The sequence below is a fragment of the Hyla sarda genome, chromosome 4 (genome assembly GCF_029499605.1).
Source record: "Hyla sarda isolate aHylSar1 chromosome 4, aHylSar1.hap1, whole genome shotgun sequence".
NCBI lineage: Eukaryota > Metazoa > Chordata > Amphibia > Anura > Hylidae > Hyla > Hyla sarda.
The window spans coordinates 48,109,455-48,134,778 of record NC_079192.1 but is presented as its reverse complement, the minus strand read 5'-3'; the positions used below and the strand labels follow the sequence as shown (position 1 = coordinate 48,134,778).

Sequence of the window (25,324 nt, the reverse complement as noted above, 5' to 3'; positions counted from 1 at the left end):
TGTATAATATTGTAGATGACTTCATCCCTCAAAATTAGATTTTGGGTGTAGGCGACCAGAAAGCCTTCTTCGTTTTAAGTTTGTTCATGTACTTTACTTCTTACTTTCTTCAATGTAGTACATAGTTATAGTAATATAGTTGTATTATGAATTTATCTCCAGCAGGTGACCAACAACGAATGGCCATTGAAAATTTCAAAACTTTCAAAAAGGATTTAGGTGGGTCCTTCACGAGATTCTTAGCAGTTTTACTTTTGATGGTTTTCAACAGATACTCAACAAATCATATGAGGATACTTGCTTAAAGGGGAACTCCCATGGAAAACTTTTTTTTTTTTAATCAACTGGTTCCAGAAAGTTAAACAGATTTGTAAATTACTTGGATATATATATATATATATATATATATATATATATATGTGTGTGTGTATAATGCACATGTATGTTGCAGTACGCGCTTACATTAATGATTACACATACCAGGCTGAGATGGAAGAAGTCGGATTATTGATATGGTATGTTTGTTTTATGCAGGGTTATTCTTAGTGCTCTAATTTGAACAAAATTGTATATACCGTATATGCCGGCGTATAAGACGACTGGGTGTATAAGACGACCCCCAACTTTTACAGTTAAAATGTAGAGTTTGGGATATACTTGCCGTATAAGACTATCCCTCCTACCGCGATGTACAGAACCTTGTAGTTCCCCCCACATTAGATAGGCAGCATGTTCCCCCACATTAGTAGGCAGCATGTTCCCTCACATTAGGTTGGCAGTACAGTTCCCCCACATTAGGTAGACAGTATAGTTCCCCCCACATTAGGTAGGCAGTATAGTTCCCCCCACATTAGGTAGGCAGCATGTTCCCCCACATTAGGTAGGCAGTATAGTTCCCCCCCACATTAGGTAGGCAGCATGTTCCCCCACCACATTAGGTTGCAGTTCCCCCACATTAGGTTGCCAGTTCCCCCACATTAGATTGCCAGCTCCCCGCTCCCCAACATTAGGTCGGGAGTTCACCAACATTAGTAGGCAGCTCCCCCACATTAGTAGCAGTTCCCCCCACAATAGTAAGCAGTTCCCCCACATTAGTAGGCAGCTGCCCCCATAATAGTAGGCAGCTCCCCCCATAATAGTAGGCAGCTCCCCCCCATAATAGTAGGCAGCTCCCCCCCATAATAATAGGCAGCTCCCCCCCATAATAGTAGGCAGCTCCCCCCATAATAGTAGGCAGCTCCCCCCCCATAATAGTAGGCAGCTCCCCCTATAATAGTAGGCAGCTCCCCCTATAATAGTAGGCAGCTCCCCCCCATAATAGTAGGCAGCTCCCCCTATAATAGTAGGCAGCTCCCCCTATAATAGTAGGCAGCTCCCCCCATAATAGTAGGCAGCTCCCCCCCCCATAATAGTAGGCAGCTCCCCCCATAATAGTAGGCAGCGCCCCCCCCTCATAATAGTAGGCAGCTCCCCCCCATAATAGTAGGCAGCTCCCCCCATAATAGTAGGCAGCTCCCCCTATAATAGTAGGCAGCTCCCCCTATAATAGTAGGCAGCTCCCCCCATAATAGTAGGCAGCTCCCCCCCATAATAGTAGGCAGCTCCCCCTATAATAGTAGGCAGCTCCCCCCATTATAGTAGGCAGCTCCCCCCATAATAGTAGGCAGCTCCCCCCATAATAGTAGGCAGCTCCCCCTATAATAGTAGGCAGCTCCCCCAATAATAGTAGGCAGCTCCCCCCATAATAGTAGGCAGCTCCCCCTGTAATAGTAGGCAGCTCCCCCCATAATAGTAGGCAGCTCCCCCCATAATAGTAGGCAGCTCCCCCTATAATAGTAGGCAGCTCCCCCCATAATAGTAGGCAGCTCCCCCCATAATAGTAGGCAGCCCCCCCCCATAATAGTAGGCAGCTCCCCCTATAATAGTAGGCAGCTCCCCCCATAATAGTAGGCAGCTCCCCCCATTATAGTAGGCAGCTCCCCCCATAATAATAGGCAGCTCCCCCCATAATAGTAGGCAGCTCCCCCTATAATAGTAGGCAGCTCCCCCAATAATAGTAGGCAGCTCCCCCCATAATAGTAGGCAGCTCCCCCTATAATAGTAGGCAGCTCCCCCCATAATAGTAGGCAGCTCCCCCCATAATAGTAGGCAGCTCCCCCCCCATAATAGTAGGCAGCTCCCCCTATAATAGTAGGCAGCTCCCCCCATAATAGTAGGCAGCTCCCCCCATTATAGTAGGCAGCTCCCCCCATAATAGTAGGCAGCTCTCCCCATAATAGTAGGCAGCTCCCCCTATAATAGTAGGCAGCTCCCCCAATAATAGTAGGCAGCTCCCCCCATAATAGTAGGCAGCTCCCCCCATAATAGTAGGCAGCTCCCCCTGTAATAGTAGGCAGCTCCCCCCATAATAGTAGGCAGCTCCCCCCATAATAGTAGGCAGCTCCCCCTATAATAGTAGGCAGCTCCCCCTATAATAGTAGGCACCTCCCCCCATAATAGTAGGCAGCTCCCCCCCATAATAGTAGGCAGCTCCCCCTATAATAGTAGGCAGCTCCCCCCATAATAGTAGGCAGCTCCCCCTATAATAGTAGGCAGCTCCCCCTATAATAATAGGCAGCTCCCCCCATAATAGTAGGCAGCTCCCCCCCCATAATAGTAGGCAGCTCCCCCCATAATAGTAGGCAGCGCCCCCCCCCATAATAGTAGGCAGCTCCCCCCCATAATAGTAGGCAGCTCCCCCCATAATAGTAGGCAGCTCCCCCTATAATAGTAGGCAGCTCCCCCTATAATAGTAGGCAGCTCCCCCCCATAATAGTAGGCAGCTCCCCCCCATAATAGTAGGCAGCTCCCCCTATAATAGTAGGCAGCTCCCCCCATTATAGTAGGCAGCTCCCCCCATAATAGTAGGCAGCTCCCCCCATAATAGTAGGCAGCTCCCCCTATAATAGTAGGCAGCTCCCCCAATAATAGTAGGCAGCTCCCCCCATAATAGTAGGCAGCTCCCCCCATAATAGTAGGCAGCTCCCCCTGTAATAGTAGGCAGCTCCCCCCATAATAGTAGGCAGCTCCCCCCATAATAGTAGGCAGCTCCCCCTATAATAGTAGGCAGCTCCCCCTATAATAGTAGGCAGCTCCCCCCATAATAGTAGGCAGCTCCCCCCCATAATAGTAGGCAGCTCCCCCTATAATAGTAGGCAGCTCCCCCCATAATAGTAGGCAGCTCCCCCTATAATAGTAGGCAGCTCCCCCCATAATAGTAGGCAGCTCCCCCCCATAATAGTAGGCAGCTCCCCCTATAATAGTAGGCAGCTCCCCCCATAATAGTAGGCAGCTCACCCCATAATAGTAGGCAGCTCCCCCTATAATAGTAGGCAGCTCCCCCCATAATAGTAGGCAGCTCCCCCCCCATAATAGTAGGCAGCTCCCCCCATAATAGTAGGCAGCGCCCCCCCCCCCATAATAGTAGGCAGCTCCCCCCCATAATAGTAGGCAGCTCCCCCCATAATAGTAGGCAGCTCCCCCTATAATAGTAGGCAGCTCCCCCTATAATAGTAGGCAGCTCCCCCCATAATAGTAGGCAGCTCCCCCCCATAATAGTAGGCAGCTCCCCCTATAATAGTAGGCAGCTCCCCCCATTATAGTAGGCAGCTCCCCCCATAATAGTAGGCAGCTCCCCCCATAATAGTAGGCAGCTCCCCCTATGATAGTAGGCAGCTCCCCCAATAATAGTAGGCAGCTCCCCCCATAATAGTAGGCAGCTCCCCCCATAATAGTAGGCAGCTCCCCCTGTAATAGTAGGCAGCTCCCCCCATAATAGTAGGCAGCTCCCCCCATAATAGTAGGCAGCTCCCCCTATAATAGTAGGCAGCTCCCCCTATAATAGTAGGCAGCTCCCCCCATAATAGTAGGCAGCTCCCCCCCATAATAGTAGGCAGCTCCCCCTATAATAGTAGGCAGCTCCCCCCATAATAGTAGGCAGCTCCCCCTATAATAGTAGGCAGCTCCCCCCATAATAGTAGGCAGCTCCCCCCCATAATAGTAGGCAGCTCCCCCCATAATAGTAGGCAGCTCCCCCTATAATAGTAGGCAGCTCCCCCTATAATAGTAGGCAGCTCCCCCCATAATAGTAGGCAGCTCCCCCCACATTAGGTTGTCAGCCCCCCCCCCCCCCCCCCCGGGGACATACAGCGTCAGCCTCCAGCCATATAAAGTGTATGGCTGGAGGCTGTATGTCTGTACTGCCCCCACTGTGATCTGGTCACTGCTCCTCCGGCCCGGGTCACCATCTACTGCTATGGCCTATGGACCATAGCAGGAGATGCCAGTACCGGGGGAGCGGTGACCGGAACACTGAAGAAGATAACACACCGCCGGTCACTTACCATTCCCTGGCCAACGCGCGTTCTCCTGTGATGATCTTGCGGTCCTCCTGGTCCTCCTGCGTCTCTATTGTTGTGCGCACGGGACGTCACTGACGTACAGCCATAGAGGCGGAGGACCAGGAGGACCGGAGGATCATCGCAGGAGAACGCGCGTTGGCCAGGGAATGGTAAGTGACCGGCGGACACAGGGCTGTCCGGGATAGGAATACCTATGATTATCTGCCTGGCCCGGCTCCCGTGTGCGGCTGCAGGCGGGGGCCGGCCATTGCATGTAAAAACTAATACTGTCTACTAAAAACCAGGGGGCCTCCAGCTGTTGTGAAACTACAACTCCCAGCATGCCCGGACAGCCTTTGCCAGTCAGGGCATGCTGGGAGTTGTAGTTTCACAACAGCTGGAGGCCCCCTGGTTTTTAGTATCAGTAATTAGCTTTTACATGCAATGGCCGGCCCCCGCCTGCAGCCGCACACGGGAGCCGGGCCGGGCAGATAATCATAGGTATTCCTATGCCGGACCCCAGTACCCGGCGTATAAGACGACCCCCGACTTTTCAGAAGAAAATTTGGGGTTAAAAAGTCGTCTTATACGCCGGGATATACGGTATATTATTGTATTGTTAGATATCTGGTTTTGGAGTAAATGGAATAAAAATTATATATATATATCAATATGGATATTGTGTATACCTGGATTAATCAGGAATATATAGAGGTCCTGGGTGGCAGTTTCTATAGATGTCAGATTGTTCAAAATGTTCTATTTCTTTCCTTATTGAAGATAGCAGTAAATGTCTATTACTTTGCTTGTGGCACTGCAAGTCAAAGAATGTCCATTAGGTTACTCTATAGAGAAAGCTATTTGACTGAGCAAATTGAACGAGCTTCTATATTATGGTCATGCGCACACTGTAATAACCCTGGTTCGCGGCTTAATGGAGACCGGTTAGTGACGTCACTATGGTACGAGATCAGATCCAAGATACCTCCAACGTGTTTCAGAAGCACGGCTTCCTTCGTCAGGGAGAAGGTATGACCCTGGATCCTCAATCCTTATATATATCGCGGGTGGAGGAGGATCTTCTTGGATTAGCATTGTCCATTTTTTTGGTGCATATTTTACTTAGGTTTATTTGGGTTATTCCTTATAGTTGTTTTACTATCATATGGGTTCATTTTATTTTTTTATTTTTATTTTTAATATTTTATGCTATTGTGAATACAGAGTTGAATATTTATATAGAAACTTAAGGACTTGTCTCTATTGTCGGATTTTTTTGGTGTTTCTAATTTTCCAAAAAGCCAAAGAGTTCAAACTCTGAGTTCAGACCATGCGGCATCAAACTGTTCATATTAAAAATCCATTTGGATCCAGCTCTTGATAATTGTGAGATGTAATTTCCTCCCCGCCAGTCTGGATTGATTTTTTCTATAGTGTAAAAATGGGACCCCATGATTTTTTGATTATGTTTTTTATTTTGTACTTGATGTCCTCTTTTTGATTTTTAATTAAAAAATTTAAAAAAAAATGCAACAAAGAAGAAGAGAATAATAATACAATAAAAATACCTATAATATCTAATTATAGCAAACAAAACCATTTATTTAAAAAAAAAAATAAAAAAAAAACATTGGAAACTCCTAACCAATGACAAAACTATAGGGGAACATATTGCCCCACTTTCACTCCACTATAAGGAAAAACCTAATCAAAATATCACGGGGTCCCATATTTACGCTATAGAAAAAATCAATCCAGACTGGCGGGGAGGAAATTACATCTCACAATTATCAAGAGCTGGATCCAAATGGATTTTTAATATGAACAGTTTGATGCAGCATGGTCTGAACTCAGAGTTTGAACTCTTCGGCTTTTTGGAAAATTAGAAACACCAAAAAAATCCGACAATAGAGACAAGTCCTTAAGTTTCTATATAAATATTCGACTCTGTATGCACAATAGCATAAAATATTAAAAAAAATAAAATAAATAAAATAAAATGAACCCATATGATAGTAAAACAACTATAAGGAATAACCCAAATAAAATAAGTAAAATCTGCACCAAAAAAATGGACAATGCTAATCCAAGAAGATCCTCCTCCACCCGGGAGATATATAAGGATTGAGGATCCAGGGTCATACCATCTCCCTGACGAAGGAAGCCATGCTTCTGAAACGCGTTGGAGGTATCTTGGATCTGATCTCGTACCGTAGTGACGTCACTAACCGGTCTCCGTTAAGCTGTGAACCGGGGTTATCACGGTAGAGAACGCTACCGGCCGGAGCGTACTCCCGTAATCCCCAATTGGATCTTCAGCAAAAAGGATCTGCATTCTCCGCTACATCACAGAACATAGAAGAATCATCAAGGAAAATCAGCTTAAATAACCGCAAGTAAAACCTCTGATATAGCTGCACTGTATTATCATTACCAAGTATAGTCACAGGTGTGCGCACCACCATAATATAGAAGCTCGGTCAATTTGCTCAGTCAAATAGCTTTCTATATAGAATAACCTGATGGTAATTCTTTGACTTGCAGTACCACAAGCAAAGTAATAGACATTTACTGCTATCTTCAATCAGGAAAGAAATAGAACATTTTGAACAATCTGACATCTATAGAAACTGCCACCCAGGACCTCTATATATTCCTGATTTATCCAGGTATACACAATATCCATATTGATATATATATATATATATATATATATATATATATATATATATATATATAATTTTTATTCCATTTACTCCAAAACCAGATATCTAACAATACACCAATATATATACAATTTTGTTCAAATTAGAGCATTAAGAATAACCCTGCATAAAACAAACATACCATACCAATGGTCCGACTTCTTCCATCTCAGCCAGGTATGTGTAATCATTAATGTTAGCGCGTACTGTAACATATATGTGCATTATACATATATATATATATATATATATATATATATATATATCTCCAAGTATCTTTGTATTGTATGAGTAACGGGATCTCATACTTCAGTACTGCAGCTACCATATTCACATTTCCCCATTCTAGCGCTTGTTGGATACTAATATAGTATTACAATAAGATTTGTAAATTACTTCTATTAAAAAATCTTAATCCTTCCACTACTTTTTAGGGCCTATATACTACAGAGGAAATGCTTTTCTTTTTAGATTTCTCATCTGTCACGAGCACAGTGTTCTCTGCTGACCTCTGCTGTCCATTTTAGTAACTGTCCAGTGCAGCATATGTTTGCTATGGGGATTTTCTCCTGATCTGGACAGTTCCTAAATTGGACAGCAGAGATCAGCAGAGAGCACTGTGGTCTTGACATCAGAGAAATCTAAAAAGATAAGCATTTCCTCTGTAGTATACAGCCCCTAAAAAGTACTGGAAGGATTAAGATTTTTTAATAGAAGTAATTTACAAATCTGTTTAACTTTCTGGCACCAGTTGATTAAAAAAAAAGGTTTTCCATGGGAGTACCCCTTTAAATGACTTTTTATAAAATGGGTTCTCTGCTTTGGGCAATCCATACTTTTAGAAGGGAGCTGAGATAACTTTATTACAAATTGCCCCTCTGCTGTGATCCTCAGCGATCAGCTGTCATTTATGGGGAAATCTAGCAACAAGTGTTTCATTTCCATGCAGCGCCACCACAGGAGAAATTAGGCATTGCATAGTGCTCTCTCAAACCAATGGATTATCTGTATCACAAGACAGGACAGGTCCTCCATAGCAAGCAATGCTCTTTTTAACCAATCTGCACTATTTTCAATAGCTAAGGATCCTTAACAGAGGACCCCTCGCCAATTAACTAAAAAAAACAAACAATAAGGAATACGACAATTCGGGTTCCTAGTAGGATAACCCATTGAAAGTCTGGTTCCACTCAAAGCCTCTAAATTATTATGTGACTTCTCTTTATCTTTAAGCTTTTTTACTTTTAGAAAACCTCCCTTAACCTCATTCATATATCAGTTTAACCCCTTAAGGACCGGGGTTTTTTCCGTTTTTGCATTTTCATTTTTTGCTCCTTGCCTTTAAAAAATCATAACTCTTTCAATTTTGCACCTAAAAATCCATATGCTAATTTTTTGCACCACCAATTCTACTTTGTAATGACGTCAGTCATTTTGCCCAAAAATCTACGGTGAAACCGAAAAAAAAATCATTGTGCGACATAATTGAAAAAAAAACGCAGTTTTGTAAGTTTTGGGGGCTTCCGTTTCTACGTAGTATATTTTTCGGTAAAAATTACACCTTATCTTTATTCTGTAGGTCCATATGATTAAAATGATCCCCTACTTGTATAGGTTTTATTTTGTCGTACTTCTGGAAAAAATCATAACTACATGCAGGAAAATTAATACGTTTAAAATTGTCATCTTCTGACCCCTATAACTGTTTTTATTTTTCCGTGTATGGGGCGGTATGAGGGCTCATTTTTTGCGCCGTGATCTGAAGTTTTTAACGGTACCATTTTTGCATTGATAGGACTTATTGATCGCTTTTTATTCATTTTTAAATTATATAAAAAGTGACCAAAAATGCACTATTTTGGACTTTGGAATTTTTTTGCGCGCACGCCATTGACCGAGCGGTTTAATTAATGATATATTTTTATAATTCGGACATTTCCACACGCGGTGATACCATATATGTTTATTTTTATTTTTATTTACACTGTGTTTTTTTTTTTTATTGGAAAAGGGGGGTGATTCAAACTTTTAATAGGGAAGGGGTTAAATGATCTATTTTTTTTCACTTTTTTTTTGCAGTGTTATAGGTCCCATAGGGACCTATAACACTGCACACACTGATCTTCCATGTTGATCACTGGTTTCTCATAAGAAACCAGTGATCAACGATTCTGCCGCATGACTGGATCTCAGGCACTGAGCAGTCATTCGGCGATCGGACAGCGAGGAGGCAGGTAGGGGCCCTCCCGCTGTCCTGTCAGCTGTTCGGGATGCCGCGATTAGCCGCGGCTATCCCGAACAGCCCGACTGAGCTAGCCGGCCACTTTCGGTTTCGCTTTTAGCTGCGCGGCTCAGCTCTTTTAGCTGCGCGGCTAAAGGGTTAATAGCGCGCGGCGCCACGATCGGCGCTGCACGCTATTAGAGGCGGGTCCCGGCTTCACTATGACGCCGTGCCCGCCGTGATATGACGCGGGGTTATTGTGTAACCCCGCGTTATATCAGGAGAGCAGGACCAAGGGCGTACCTGTACGCCCTTGGTCCTTAAGGAGTTAAAGGGGTACCATGCTGGAATTTTTTTTTTTTTTTACAGATTTGTAAATTACTTCTATTAATCCTCCAGAACTTATCAGCTGCTGTATACTACAGAGGAAGAGTTAATTTCTTTTTTTAATTATTTTCTGTCTGACCCCAGTGCTCTCTGCTGACACCTCTGTCCACGTCAGGAACAGTGCTGAGCAGGAACAAATCCCCATAGCAAACCTATCCTGCTCTGGACAGTTCCTGACATGGACAGAGGTGTCAGCAGAGAGCACTGTGGTCAGACAGAAAGGAAATTCAAAAAGAAAATAACTTCCCGTGGAGCATACAGCAGCTGATAAGTACTGGAAGGATTAAGATTTTTAAATAGAAGTAGTTTACAAAACTGTTTAACTTTCTGGCCCAGTTGATTAAAAAAAAAATAGTTTTCTACCGGAGTACCCCTTTAATGATGTTCACTCCATACTTCTTCTGATAACTAAACATAATTGTTTTTTATTACAGATAATGTTAAACAACATTTTCTCCAGGAGATTAAAGTTGTTAACAAGACCTTGGGTAAGAGATGAATAAAATAAGGGTCCTCTAAAGATAATAGCCCTCATTTACTAATGTCAGCCCGACTTTCTTTGTCGGGTTGTGCGACCAAATTTGTGTCGCATAGCCCATGCAACATAAATTTGGTCACACAACCCGACAAAAGATATCATCACTCTGAGTGTTTTTTAAACCCGTCAAAATGGGCGTGGTTATCACAAAAAGGGGCGTGTTCCCGACAAAAAAAGAGAAAACACTGTGAATTTTTCTTCACTAAAACCCGACAGCTCTGAGCTGTCTGGAAATTACTGAAAACCAAGTGAATCCTACCCCCATCATGGAACAGGGTCTGTTCCATGTTGGGGGTAGTAGTAGAGGGGCAAAGGGGTTGATCGCATCGGGTCCGATCCGATCAAAAGTTATTAAGCAGGGGAGCGGACGGCATGGTCCGCTCTCCAGCGATGTGCGATGTATTTTACTTTAATTTTTAAATTCCCCGCTGGGATCCCTGAATGGCCCGTACCATTCAGGGATCCCGGCTGGGTTCTCAAATAGAAGAGCTGTGGTGGGGAAAGATATATAGAATCACTGGGGGTTTTGTATATGTCCCCACAGCTTCTATATATCTTGCCCCCCGCTGCGCAATATGTCTTGTCCCCACAACGCATGTGTACACATATATATATACCCCCTGCATAGCGCTATTATATCCCCCCAGCAGCGCATGTGTACATATATATACCCCCCGCATAGCGCTATTATATACCCCCCACAGCGCATGTGTAAATATATATACCCCCCGCATAGCGCTATTATATACCCCCCGCAGCGCATGTGTACATATATATATATACCCCCCCGCATAGCGCTATTATATACCCCCCGCAGCGCATGTAGATATATATTATATATGTCCCGCACAGCGCATCTATATACGTATGCCTCTGAAGCGCTATTAATGATTAATGCAGTGGTCTCCAACTTGCGGACCTCCAGATGTTTCAAAACTACAACTCCCAGCATGCCCGGACAGCCGTTGGCTGTCCGGGCATTCTGGGAGTTGTCGTTTTGCAACATCTGGAGGTCCGCAGGTTGAAGACCACTGCGCTTCAGAGACATACGTATATAGAAGCGAAGTGGGGAGCAGACATATAGCGTTATCTGGTCCCCACAAACACCAGAGCTGCCCCATCGCCTCCCCCATCCCCGGAGTTATAATTACCTGTTGCCGGGGCCCGGGGTCCGCGATCATTTTGGCTTCGGTGCTGTTGCTGTGCGCTGTCACTGTGCGCACTGACGAGTGACGTCCCCAACGCACGTCGTGACGTCACCGTCAGTGCGCACAGTGACAGCGCACAGCAACAGCGCCGAAGCCAAAATGATCGCGGACCCCGGGCCCCGGCAACTGGTAATTATAACACCGGGGATGGGGGAGGCGATGGGGCAGCTCTGGTGTTTGTGGGGACCAGATAACGCTATATGTCTGCTCCCCACTTCGCTTCTATATACATATGACTCTGAAGCGCAGTGGTCTCCAACCTGCGGACCTCCAGATGTTGCAAAACTACAACTCCCAGAATGCCCGGACAGCCAACGGCTGTCTGGGCATGCTGGGAGTTGTAGTTTTGAAACATCTGGAGGTCCGCAAGTTGGAGACCACTGCATTAGTCATTAATAGCGCTTCAGAGGCATACGTATATAGATGCGCTGTGCGGGGCATATATAATATATATCTACATGCGCTGCGGGGGTATATATGTACACATGCGCTGCGGGGGGTACATAATAGAGCTATGCGGGGGATATATATATATATGTACACATGCGCTGCGGGGGGTATATAATAGCGCTATGCGGGGGGATATATGTGTACACATGCGCTGCGGGGGCTATATAATAGTGCTATGCGGGGGATATATATATGTACACATGTGTTAAGGGGGTATATAATAGCGCTATGCGTGGGGATATATATATGTGTACACATGCGCTGCGGGGGTATATAATAGTGCTATGCGGGGGATATATATATGTACACATGTGTTAAGGGGGTATATAATAGCGCTATGCGTGGGGATATATATATGTGTACACATGCGCTGCGGGGGGTATATAATAGCGCTATGCGGGGGGATATATATTTATATATATATATGAACACATGTGCTGCAGGGGGGGGGCATATGATAGAGCTGTGCGGGGGGGATATATATATATGTACACATGCGCTGCGTATATAATAGCGCTATGCGGGGGGGATATATATATGTACACATGTGCTGTGGGGGGGGCATATGATAGAGCTGTGCGGGGGGATATATATATATGTACACATGCGCTGCGGGGGGTATATAATAGCACTATGCGGGGGGGATATATATATATATGTTCACATACACTGCAGGGGGTATATAATAGCGCTATGCGGGGGGATATATATATGTACACATGCACTGCGGGGGGTATATAATAGCGCTATGCGGGGGGATATATATATGTACACATGCGCTGCGGGGGGTATATAATAGTGCTATGCGGGGGGATATATATATGTACACATGCGCTGCGGGGGGTATATAATAGCGCTATGCGGGGGGAGATATATATATATATATATATATGTACACATGCGCTGCGGGGGGTATATAATAGCGCTATGCGGGGGGGATATATATATGTACACATGCGCTGCGGGGGGTATATAATAGCGATATGCGGGGGGGGGGATATATATATGTACACATGTGCTACGGGGGGCATTTGATAGAGCTGTGCGGGGGGCATATATAGCAGATTTTCCACTGGTGGCCGGGATTAGACACTAAAATGTATCCAGCAGAAGACAACACCATTGACGGTGACTTTGGAGTCAATCACTGGTCACTGGGGTTTACTTCTGGGATGATGACAAATAATCAGATCTTCAGATTAGTCTTCATTATGATGGAATTATAGTGGATATATATGTTTGTGCAGCCTCTTATTGCTCATCTGGTTCTATAACCAAGAACATAGAGCTAGGTATACTTTTTTATATGTGACTTGCAGTCAAGGAGTTTAGGATATTATGGATATCTGTACTGAGGAGTGAAGGAAAGTGAAGAAAAAGAAAATCCATGGTATGCCATTTTTAATGTGCACAAATAAAGGTTAAGTTTTATTGGATATTGCCTTTTCCGGGAGCTGGATTTTCTTTTTCTTCACTTTTCTGCATCTATCAGGGAAGAGCGGTCCCCTGTATCCGTGCTTCTGGACCTACACAATGGTGCCTGTTATGCATGAAGAGTTGGTGAGCTGATCTACTACTGTTTATCTACTACTTTTATTATTGAAGGGGTTAAATTACCTTTTATTAACTTTTTTTTCCACTTTTTTTTTTTGCAATGTTATAGCTCCCATAGGGGGCTATAACACTTCACACACTGATCTTTTACATTGATCAATGGTTTCTCATAGGAAACCATTGATCAATGATTCTGCCGCTTGACTGCTCATGCCTGGATCTCAGGCACTGAGCAGTCATTCGGGGATCGGACAACAGGAGGCAGGTAAGGGACCCTCCTGCTGACCTACAGCTGTTCTGGATGAGGCTGGGTTCACACTACGATTTTTACCTACGGTTCCCGTATACGGCTAGGAGGAGTGGGGGCGGGGCTTAATCGCTGAGCCCGCACTCAGCCGTATACGGGAACCGTATTTAATGCATGTCTATGAGCCGACCGGAGTAAACCGCAGCCTCCGGTCGGCTGCTTTTTCGGCTGTATGAGGTTTCCCGACCGTAGGCAAAAACGCGGTCGATGTCGACGGCAGAAAAAGAAGCCGACCGGAGTCAGCTCATAGACATGCATTAAATACGGTTCCCGTATATGGTTAGTTAGTTAATAGTGCGCCGTGGCCCCGCGTTATAGAAGGGAGCGGACTCAGGACGAACCGGTACGTCCTTGGTCCTTAAGAGGTTAATATAAGCTATCTAGATGGGCTTCACCTGTTGTCCAGTGTAACTTTAGTCAGATTTAGGCCTTCTTCACACACACACACACACACACACACAGTGAAATATAATAGTGGAACAATTTCACAAGGTGTTTGGAGGTGCACTTTTTTATTCTTGATTTACAATGATCTGCTCTTTCTATTTGGTATTACCAATATAATATTCTTATGTCTTTTCTACTTTATGGGTTTTATTTCAATAAAGATGGTCAGAAAATATCCATGTGATATGGATTTATGAAGATTTTGATGCAGAACTCTGTGAACATATCCTAAGGTATTCTCCAGAGTGAGGTCTGATAACAGCGCTCTGCATCCTGATACTACTTTATGGGGAGATTTATCTAATCCTGTCCAGAGGAAAAATTGCTAAGTTGCCCAGGGCATTTTCAGAGGCATTTTCAAAATTGAAAGAAGCTATCTGATTGGTTCCTATGGGCAACTCATCAACTTTTCCTCTGGACAGATTTTGATAAATCTCCCCCCATAATGTTCAAACAGCGGAATTTCCAAGCAGAATTCGTTGGAAAAATTCAGCTTGAAAATACTGTTGCAGCAGAGTCCCATTGTTTGTAAAGGTCATGTCAATTCTTTCTGTGGAATCCGCTCAGAGATACATTTCCACCTATGGAGATGGCACTTGTCCAAGTAGTTCTATCGTGGGCATGCTCTGCCACCACTCACTGTCTATGGAATGTTCACCCAGAAGTTTTATGGATGGACATTTCACGGTGTGGACATAGCCACTAGAGATGAGCGAATTCTTGAAAAATGTAATTCGGCCGATTTGCCGAATTTTCCCAAAAAATTTGTTTCCTTCTGAATTTATTTGCAGCGAATCGCTATTAAAAACGGCTATTTCAGAGCTACAGAGAGCCTCAATAGGGGTGTAGAACACTTTGCCTTGCTGTAACACGAATAGGGTGTGTGCTGGGGAAGTGAAATAATATTGTTATTCAGTATGACTTGCAGATTCATTTGGAAAGGTCCTTCATGCCATGAGAATGTAGTGACAAGAGTTACCTTCCATTCTGGACTTCTTATCTGGCTTTTATGGATCAAAATTATTTATTTAAATTCTATTAAATTTTATTTCAAAATGTACAAGTCACTTTTTATAAACAAAGTCTGCAAACTACAAGGCGATCAGATAAGTGCTGAACATTGTTACATGATGTGCATTACAGACAGAGCTGTAGCTAGCTCTTTTCGCTCCATCTGGCCCAGGACTTCATGGAACCAGCAACACAAACATATTCGTATTGGGCTCTGCACTTTTCCAGCATTATCCTCCCCTTTTCCCTACAAATGACGCCTGCTACCTCCAAACCTAATGCCACCAGCCTTCCCACACCGCACAATAAATTATGATTATTGATTACATTTACAAGTCACTTTTCATAAATTATGAAACATCTTTAACCCCTTAAGGACCAGGAGTTTTTCCATTTTTGCACTTTCGTTTTTCCTCCTTACCTTTAAAAAATCATAACCCTTTCAATTTTGCACCTAAAAATCCATATGATGGCTTATTTTTTGCACCACCAATTCTACTTTGTAATGAAACCAGTCATTTTACCCAAAAATCTACGGCGAAACGGAAAAAAAATGCAATTTTATAACTTTTGGAGGCTTCTGTTTCTACGCAGTACATTTTTCGGTAAAAATGACACCTTCTCTTTATTCTGTAGGTCCATACGATTAAAATGATACCCTACTTATATAGGTTTGATTTCGTCGTACTTCTGAAAAAAATCATAACTACATGCAGGCAAATGCATACGTTTAAAATTGTCATCTTCTGACCCCTATAACTATTTTATGTTACCGCATATGAGGCATTTTTTGCGCCGTGATCTGAAGTTTTTAGCGGTACCCTTTTTGTATTGATTGGACTTGTTGATAGCTTTTTATTCATTTTTTCATGATTTAAAAAGTGACCAAAAATACACTATTTTTGGACTTTGGAATTTTTTTGCGCATACGCCATTGACCGTGCGGTTTAATTAACGATATGTTTTTAGAATTCGGACATTTCCGCATGCGGCCATACCACATATGTTTATTTTTATTTACACAGTTTTTTTTTTTTATGAGAAAAGGGGGGGGGGGGTGATTTAAACTTTTATTAGGGGAGGTGTTAAATGATCTTTATTCACTGATCTTTTACATTGATCAGTGGTTTCTCATAGTAAACCAGTGATCAATGATTCTGCTGCTTGACTGCTCATGCCTGGATCTCAGGCACTGAGCAGTCATTCGGCGATCGGACACCAGGAGGCAAGGTAGGAGACCCTCCTTGTATCCCACAGCTGTTCGGGATGCCGAGATTTTGAACAGCCCCCTGAGCTAGCCGGCAATGTTTTACTTTCACTTTAGTTCAAAGTTGAACGCCGCATCTAAAGGGTTAATAGCGCGGCACCACGATCATTGCCGCACACTATTAGCCACAGGTCCCAGCCATTGTTAGAGACGGGGCCCGACAGGCTATGTGGCCCCGCGTTATAGAAAGGGAAAGGACTCAGGACGTCCTTGGTCCTTAACAGGCTAAACAATGGCTGCAAACTACAAGGCTCTTATAACCAGCCTTACCCCACACAGTGACAGAGGGGTGTACATGGGAGACAGGGGTGTAGAGGGGTGTACATGAGTGACAGAGGGGCAATAGCGGGGTGTAGAGGGGTGACAGAGAGGTATACGGGGGTAACCGTGGGCCGTACAGGGGTGACAGAGGGGTTTAGAGGGGCGACAGAGGGGTGTAGAGGGGTGACAGAGGGATGTACGGGGGTAACTGTAGGGTGTACTGGAGTGACAGAGGGGTTTCGAGGAGTGAAAGAAGGGTGGGGGTGCACTACCTGAAGCTGAGTAGGTCTCTGTCAGTGCTGCCCCTGCTCCTTCCCTCCATCCACACCATTCTGCTGAGGGACCAGGGAGAATCCAGAGTCCAGAGCTGCTCCACAGGAGAGGGAGGATACATGAGGTTGGAGCTGCAGTATCACCCGTCCCGGCACTGCACACAGACTTCCCTCCCACCTGGCCTGTACGTCTGTGACTCACAGGTGCGCAGGCCTGAGCAGAAAAAATGTAAATAAATGTTAGCGCCATATTTCCCACCAGAGTGTCCTGGCACCCTGGTTGGGAATCAATGCCTCAGTGTAATGTGTGCTGGACCCCCCTTGTGCCCCCTTGCAATAGCGCACCTGAGGCGATCGCCTCACTCGCCTCATCGGAGCTACAGCCCTGAATACAGAACATAAAAGTGCAAAAAACGCAAACTTCAAAAAACACTAAAATCTGTGATAAAAGTGCTATTAAAAAAAGAGGTAGTATTATATGTGACAAGGTCATCAAGGGTGGATATAAAAGGGGGGCAGCTTAAGTTGTAGAAATTTCTGCAACAGTCCGTTCCATAAACCTGAGTGAGGGGAACTCTGAGGACAATGCGCTCCACTATGCTTAAAAGGTATTTGTGTACAACACCAGCCGGTGTGTACTTTTGCCTGGCCTATCACAGTATCTAGGCCAGTGTTTCCAAACCAGGGTGCCTCCAGATGTTGCAAAACTACAACTCCCAGAACTCCTGGACAGCCAAAGGCTGTCTAGAAATGCTGGGAGTTGTAGTTATGCAACCTCTGAAGGCACCCTCATTGGGAAACACTGATCTAGGCCCTTAAGACTTTAACAGGAACAAAATAGTACACCACTGAGATGTACGTATGTGGTATGCACTTATGAGGGGAGAAAAATGCGCTACAGTACGCTTAACCCCTTAATTAAGGATCGGAGGTTTTTCCGTTTTTGCATTTTCGTTTTTTGCTCCTTGCCTTTAAAAAATCATAACTCTTTCAAATTTACACCTAAAAATCCATATGATGGCTTATTTTTTGCGCCACCAATTCTACTTTGTAATGACATCAGTCATTTTGCCCAAAAATCTATGGTGAAGTGGGAAAAAAAATCATTGTGCGACAAAATTGAAAAAAAAAACGCTGTTTTGTAACTTTTGGGGGCTTCCGTTTCTACGTAGTACATTTTTCGGTAAAAATGACACCTGATATGTATTCTGTAGGTTCATACGATTAAAATGATACCCTACTTATATAGGTTTGATTTTGTCGGACTTCTGGAAAAAATCATAACTACATGCAGGAAAATTAATACGTTTAAAATTGTCATCTTCTGACCCCTATAACTTTTTTTATTTTTCTGTGTATGGGGCGGTATGAGGGCTCATTTTTTGCGCCGTGATCTGAAGTTTTTAACGGTACCATTTTTGCATTGATAGGACTTATTGATTATTTTTATTCATTTTTAAATGATATGAAAAGTGACCAAAAATGCACTATTTTGGACTTTGGAATTTTTTTGCGCGCACGCCATTGACCGAGCGGTTAAATTAATGATATATTTTTATAATTCGGACATTTCTGCACGCGGTGATACCACATATGTTTATTTTTATTTTTATTTACACTGTGTTTTTTTTTTTATTGGAAAAGGGGGGTGATTCAAACTTTTAATAGGGGAGGAGTTAAATGATATTTATTCACCTTTTTTTTCACTTTTTTTTTGCAGTGTTATAGGTCCCATAGGGAATTATAACACTGCACACACTGATCTTCTATGTTGATCACTGGTTTCTCATAAGAAACCAGTGATCAACGATTCTGCCGCATGACTGCTCATGCCTGGATCTCAGGCACTGAGCAGTCATTCGGCGATCGGACAGCGAGGAGGCAGGAAGGGGCCCTCCCGCTGTCCTGTCAGCTGTTCGGGATGCCGCGATTAGCCGCGGCTATCCCGAACAGCCCGACTGAGCTAGCCGGGAACTTTCACTTTCACTTTTAGCCGCGCGGCTCAGCTCTGAGCGCGCGGCTAAAGGGTTAATAGCGCGCGGCGCCGCGATCGGCGCTGCGCGCTATTAGAGGCGGGTCCCGGCTTCACTATGACGCCGGGCCCGCCATGATATGACGCGGGGTTACTGTGTAACCCCGCGTTATATCAGAAGAGCAGGACCAAGGACGTACCGGTACGTCCTTGGTCCTTAAGGGGTTAAGGACCAAGTCCATTTTCACCTTAAGGACCAGAGCATTTTGCACATCTGACCACTGTCACTTTAAGCATTAATAACTCTGGGATGCTTTTACTTATGAATTTGATTCCGAGATTGTTTTTTCGTGACATATTCTACTTTAACATAGTAGTAAATATTCATCGATATTTGTATCATTTCCTGGTGAAAAATTCCAAAATTTTATGAAAAACTTGAAAAATTTGCCTTTTTTGAGGCTCTCTACTTGTAAGGAAAATAGACATTCCAAATAAATTATAGATTGATTCACATATACAATATGTATACTTTATGTTTGCATCATGAAGTTGACATGTTTTTACTTTTCAGGGAAAAAAAGGCTGGAAAAATAATTCCGGGTGATCGGCGCCAACCGTCAGAGAAACTTCAAGGCAGACTTGTAAATATTCAAGTAATCCTTTATTGTGCTTTGGCAAAGCAAAATAAAGGATTACTTGAATATTTACAAGTCTGCCTTGAAGTTTCTCTGACGGTTGGCGCCGATCACCCGGAATTATTTTTCCAGCCTTTTTTTCCCTGAGAATTTACCAATCGAGTGTGGAGGAAATCCCCCTCGAAATATCCGGACGGCTGCACCGCTACCCAAGCATGCCAAAAAGCTACAAAGGTTGTTGTATGCCCAATACATAAGGTGAGCAGCAATTCTATACTACTCACCTTAAACACCCATACGATCAAACAATTGAAGCTCTGTTTTGTGCTTTTTCCTGTCTATAGTATAATGTTTTTACTTTTTTAAGACATCAGAGGGCTTCAAAGTTCAGCAGCAATTTTCCAATTTTTCACAAAATTTTCAAAATCTGATTTTTTCAGGGGCCAGTTCAGTTTTGAAGTGGATTTTTGAGGGGCCTTCATATTAGAAATGCCCAATAAATGACCCAATTATAAAAACTGCACCCCTCGAAGTATTCAAAATGACATTCAGAAAGTTTTTTTTTAACCCTTTAGGTGTTTCACAGGAATAGCAGCAAAGTAAAGGAGAAAATTCAAAATCTCAATTTTTTACACTAACATGTTCTTGTAGACCCAGTTTTTGAAGTTTTACAAGGGGTAATAGGAGAAAAAGCCCCCGAAAATGTGTAACCCAATTTCTCTCGAGTAAGGAAATACCTCATATGTGAGGGTAAAGTACTCTGTGGGTGCACTAGAGGGCTCAGAAGTGAAGGAGCGACAATGGGAATTTGCAAAGCGAATTTTACTGAAATGGTTTTTGGGGGGTTTGTCACATTTAGGAAGCCCCTATGGTGCCATAACAGCAAAAAAAAAAAAAAAACACATGGCATACTATTTTGGAAACTACACCCCTCATGGCACGTAACAAGGGGCACAGTGAGCCTTAACACCTCACAGGTGTTTAATGACTTTTCGGTAAATCTGATGTGTAAATTAAATTTTTATTTCACTAAAATGCATCCCCCCCCTAAATTTACAATTGCTACAAGAGGTAATAAGAGAAAATGCCCCCCAAAATTTGTAACCCCATTTCTTCTGAGTATGGAAATACCCCATGTGTGGACGTAAAGTGCTCTGTGGGTGCAGTACAATGCTCAGAAGAGAAGGAGCCACATTTGGCTTTTTGAAAGCAAATGGTTTTTGGGGGGCATGTCACATTTAGGAAGCCCCTATGGTGCCACAACAGCCAAAAAAGCCCCACATGGCACACTATTTGGGAAACAACACCCGTCAAGGAACATAACAAGGTGTACAGTGAGCCTTTACACCCCACAGGTGATTGACAAATTTCCGCTAAAGTTGTACAGGAAAATGAAAAATTTTATTTATTTTTTCAGTAAAAAATGCTGGTGTTACCCCACATTTTTCATTTTCACAAGGGGTAATAGGAGAAAAAGACTCCCAAAATTTTAACCCCATTTCTTCTGAGTATGGAAATACCCCACATATGGATGTAAAGTGCTCTGCGGACAAACTATGCTCAGAAGAGAAGGAGCGCCATTGGGCTTTTGGAGATTCAAAGATCTGTCAAAAGCCAGTGGGGTGTAAATGCTCACTGCACCCCTTGATACATTTTTCATTTTCCCGTCCAACTTTAGCGGAAATTTGTCAAACACCTGTGGGGTGTAAAGGCTCACTGTACCCCTTGTTACCTTCCTTGAGGGGTGTTGTTTCCCAAATAGTGTGCCATGTGGGGCTTTTTTGGTTGTTCTGGCACCATAGGGGCTTCCGAAATGTAAGAAGGGTTGCAGTGAGCATTTACACCTCACTGGCTTTTGACAGATCTTTGGAACAGTGTGGTGTGCAAATGAAAAATTAAATATGAAAATTAAATGTGAATGCTCACTGCACCCATTATTACATTTCTTGAGGGGTGTAGTTTCCGAAATAGGGTCACATGTGGGGGGGTCCACTGTTCTGGTAGCATGGGGGGCTTTGTAAACGCTCATGGTCACCGACTTCCATTCCAAACAAATTCTCTCTTCAAAAGCCCAATGGCACTCCTTCTCTTCTGAGCATTGTAGTTCACCGCAGAGCACTTTACATCCACATATGGGGTATTTCCATACTCAGAAGAAAGGGGGTTAAAATTTTGGGATGCTTTTTCCCAGTGGGGGGTCCACTGTTCTGGCACCATAGGGGCTTTGTAAACGCACAAGGCCTTCATTTCCGGTCACATTCTCTCTCCAAAAGCCCAATGGCGCTCATTCTCTTCTGAGCATTGTAGTTCGCCCGCAGAGCACTTTACATCTAGATATGGGATATTTATATACTCAGAAGAAATGGTGTTGCACATTTTGGGGGTCTTTTTTCCTATTACCCCTTGTGAAAATGAAAAATTTGGGATAACACCAGCATTTTAGTGAAAAAATAAAAAAAATTTCATTTTACGACCAAATTTAACGAAAATTCATCAAACACCTGTGGGGTGTAAAGGCTCACTATACACCTTGTTACATTCCGTGAGGGGTGTAGTTTCCAAAATGGGGTCACATGTGGGTGTTTATTTTTGTTTATGTCAGAAACCGCTGTAACAATCAGCCACCTGCAGAGAATTTCATGTCCACATATGGGGTATTTCTGTACTCAGAAGAAATTGGGGGGGGGTCCTTTTATCTCATGTGAAAATGAAAAGTATTGGGCAACACCAGCATGTTAGTGTAAAAAATAAATTTTTTTTACAATAACATGCTGGAGTAGACCCCCACTCTACCTTCTCATAAGAGGTAAAAGGAGAAAAAGCCCCCCCAAAATTTGTTAGGCAATTTCTCCCGAGTATGGAAATACCCCATATGTGGCACTAAACTGTTGCCTTGAAATACGACAGGGCTCTGAAGTGAGAGAGCGCAATGCATAGGGACGGACCCGGATACAAGAATTACACTTGCCTCCGATACCAAAATTACCCTACGGCAGTGTTTCCCAAACAGGGTGCCTCCAGCTGTTGCAAAACTCCCAGCAAGCCTGGACAGTCAATGACTGTCCGGCAATACTGGGAGTTGTTTTGCAACAGCTGGAGGCTCCGTTTTGGAAACAGTGTGGTGTCACGATGCCGGCTGGCAGGTAGTGGATCCTCTGTGCCAGAGAGGGATTGGCGAGGACCGCGCTAGTGGACCGGTTCTAAGTCACTACTGGTTTTCACCAGAGCCCGCCGCAAAGCGGGATGGTCTTGCTGCGGCGGTAGTGACCAGGTCGTATCCACTAGCAACGGGTCACCTCTCTGACTGCTGATGATAGGCGAGGTACAAGGGAGTAGACAGAAGCAAGGTCGGACGTAGCAGAAGGTCGGGGGCAGGCGGCAAGGTTCGTAGTCAGGGTGGATAGCAGAAGTTCTGGTACACAGGCTTTAGACACACAATACGCTTTCACTAGGCACAAGGGCAACAAGATCCGGCAAGGGAGTGCATGGGAGGAGGTCAGATATAGTCAGGGACCAGGTGGAAGCCAATTAAGCTAATTGGGCCAGGCACCAATCATTGGTGCACTGGCCCTTTAAGTCTCAGGGAGCTGGCGCGCGCGCGCCCTAGAGAGCGGAGCCGCGCGCGCCAGCACATGACAGCAGGGGACGGGAACGGGTAAGTGACCTGGGATGCGATTCGCGAGCGGGCGCGTCCCGCTGTGCGAATCGCGTCCCCAACGGCCATGACAGTGCAGCGCTCCCGGTCAGCGGGACTGACCGGGGAGCTGCAGGGAGAAAGACGCCGTGAGCGCTCCGGGGAGGAGCGGGGACCCGGAGCGCTAGGCGTAACAGTACCCCCCCCCTTAGGTCTCCCCTTTTTTTTGTCCGGTGACTGCCTCCCCTGGGATGAGGACACCGGGAAGGAATGGATGGTTTCCTCAATGGCAGGCAGTACAGCAGGAGTAGGAATGGGGAGGGAGGGCAGAGGGTGAAGCTTGGCACGGGGCAGGGAGACACAAGGACGGGAGCCATGAGGGGACACAGAGGCTTGCCTGAAGGGACTGGGAGGGGGGGAAAGGCATTTTCTGTGGCAGGCAGAGTCCCTAACTACTTTAGGGGGACCGGATACAGGAGGAACCACAGGGTCACGGCAGGGAGTACTGGGAACTGGTTTAAGGCAGTCCTTGGAACAAGAGGGACCCCAACTCTTGATCCCCCCAGTGGACCAGTCCAGGGTTGGGGAATGGTGTAGAAGCCAGGGTAGTCCAAGGAGAACTTCGGAAGTGCAATTGGGAAGGACAAAAAATTCAATTTTCTCGTGATGAGGTCCGATGCACATTAGGAGGGGCTCCGTGCGGTAACGCACGGTGCAATCCAACCTGGCTCCGTTGACCGCGGAAATGTGGAGTGGCTTGACAAGACGGGTCACCGGAATGCGGAATTTATTCACCAAGGACTCCCGAATAAAATTCCCAGAAGCACCAGAGTCCAGGCAGGCCACGGCTGAGAGGGAAGAGCTGGCTGAAGTAGAAATCCGTACAGGCACCGTGAGACGTGGAGAAGCCGACTTAGCATCAAGAGACGCCACACCCACGAGAGCTGGGTGCGAGCGTGCGTTTCCCAGACGTGGAGGACGGATAGGGCAATCCACCAAAAAATGTTCGGTACTGGCACAGTACAGACAAAGATTCTCTTCCTTACGGCGATTCCTCTCTTCCAGGGTCAGGCGAGACCGATCCACTTGCATGGCTTCCTCGGCGGGAGGCCTAGGCGCAGATTGCAGTGGAGACTGTGGGAGAGGTGTCCAGAGATCTAAGTCTTTTTCCTGGCGGAGCTCTTGATGTCTCTCAGAAAAACGCATGTCAATGCGAGTGGCTAGATGAATGAGTTCATGTAGATTAGCAGGAGTTTCTCGTGCGGCCAGAACATCTTTAATGTTGCTGGATAGGCCTTTTTTAAAGGTCGCGCAGAGGGCCTCATTATTCCAGGAAAGTTCAGAAGCAAGAGTACGGAATTGTATGGCGTACTCGCCAACGGAAGAATTACCCTGGACCAGGTTCAGCAGGGCAGTCTCAGCAGAAGAGGCTCGGGCAGGTTCCTCAAAGACACTTCGAATTTCCGCGAAGAAGGAGTGTACAGAGGCAGTGACGGGGTCATTGCGGTCCCAGAGCGGTGTGGCCCATGACAGAGCTTTTCCAGACAGAAGGCTGACTACGAAAGCCACCTTAGACCTTTCAGTAGGAAACTGGTCCGACATCATCTCCAAGTGCAGAGAACATTGCGAAAGGAAGCCACGGCAAAACTTAGAGTCCCCATTAAATTTGTCCGGCAAGGACAGGCGGAGGCTAGGAGTGGCCACTCGCTGCGGAAGGGGTGCAGGAGCTGGCGGAGGAGATGATTGCTGCTGAAGTTGCGACTGAAGTTGCTGCACAATGGTGAATACTTCCGACAGCTGGTGGGTTAGATGGGCGATCTGTCGGGATTGCTGGGCGACCACCGTGGTGATATCAGAGATATAAGGCAGAGGGACGTCAGCGGGATCCATGGCCGGATCTACTGTCACGATGCCGGCTGGCAGGTAGTGGATCCTCTGTGCCAGAGAGGGATTGGCGAGGACCGCGCTAGTGGACCGGTTCTAAATCACTACTGGTTTTCACCAGAGCCCGCCGCAAAGCGGGATGGTCTTGCTGCGGCGGTAGTGACCAGGTCGTATCCACTAGCAACGGGT

General features: G+C 45.0%; 1 protein-coding gene across 4 annotated transcripts in view; it reads left to right on the top strand.

Annotated features, from left to right (window-relative positions):
• The window catches only part of LOC130367870 (C-type lectin lectoxin-Phi2-like), a 113,796-nt gene that overhangs the window by 82,626 nt on the left and 5,846 nt on the right, over positions 1 to 25,324 (top strand). For all 4 annotated transcript variants that reach the window (XM_056570793.1, XM_056570791.1, XM_056570790.1 and 1 more), the window contains 2 exons: positions 163 to 219; positions 10,127 to 10,180. In XM_056570793.1, the coding sequence (XP_056426768.1) occupies positions 163 to 219; positions 10,127 to 10,180 (111 nt within the window). The remainder of the gene's footprint in view (positions 1 to 162; positions 220 to 10,126; positions 10,181 to 25,324) is intronic.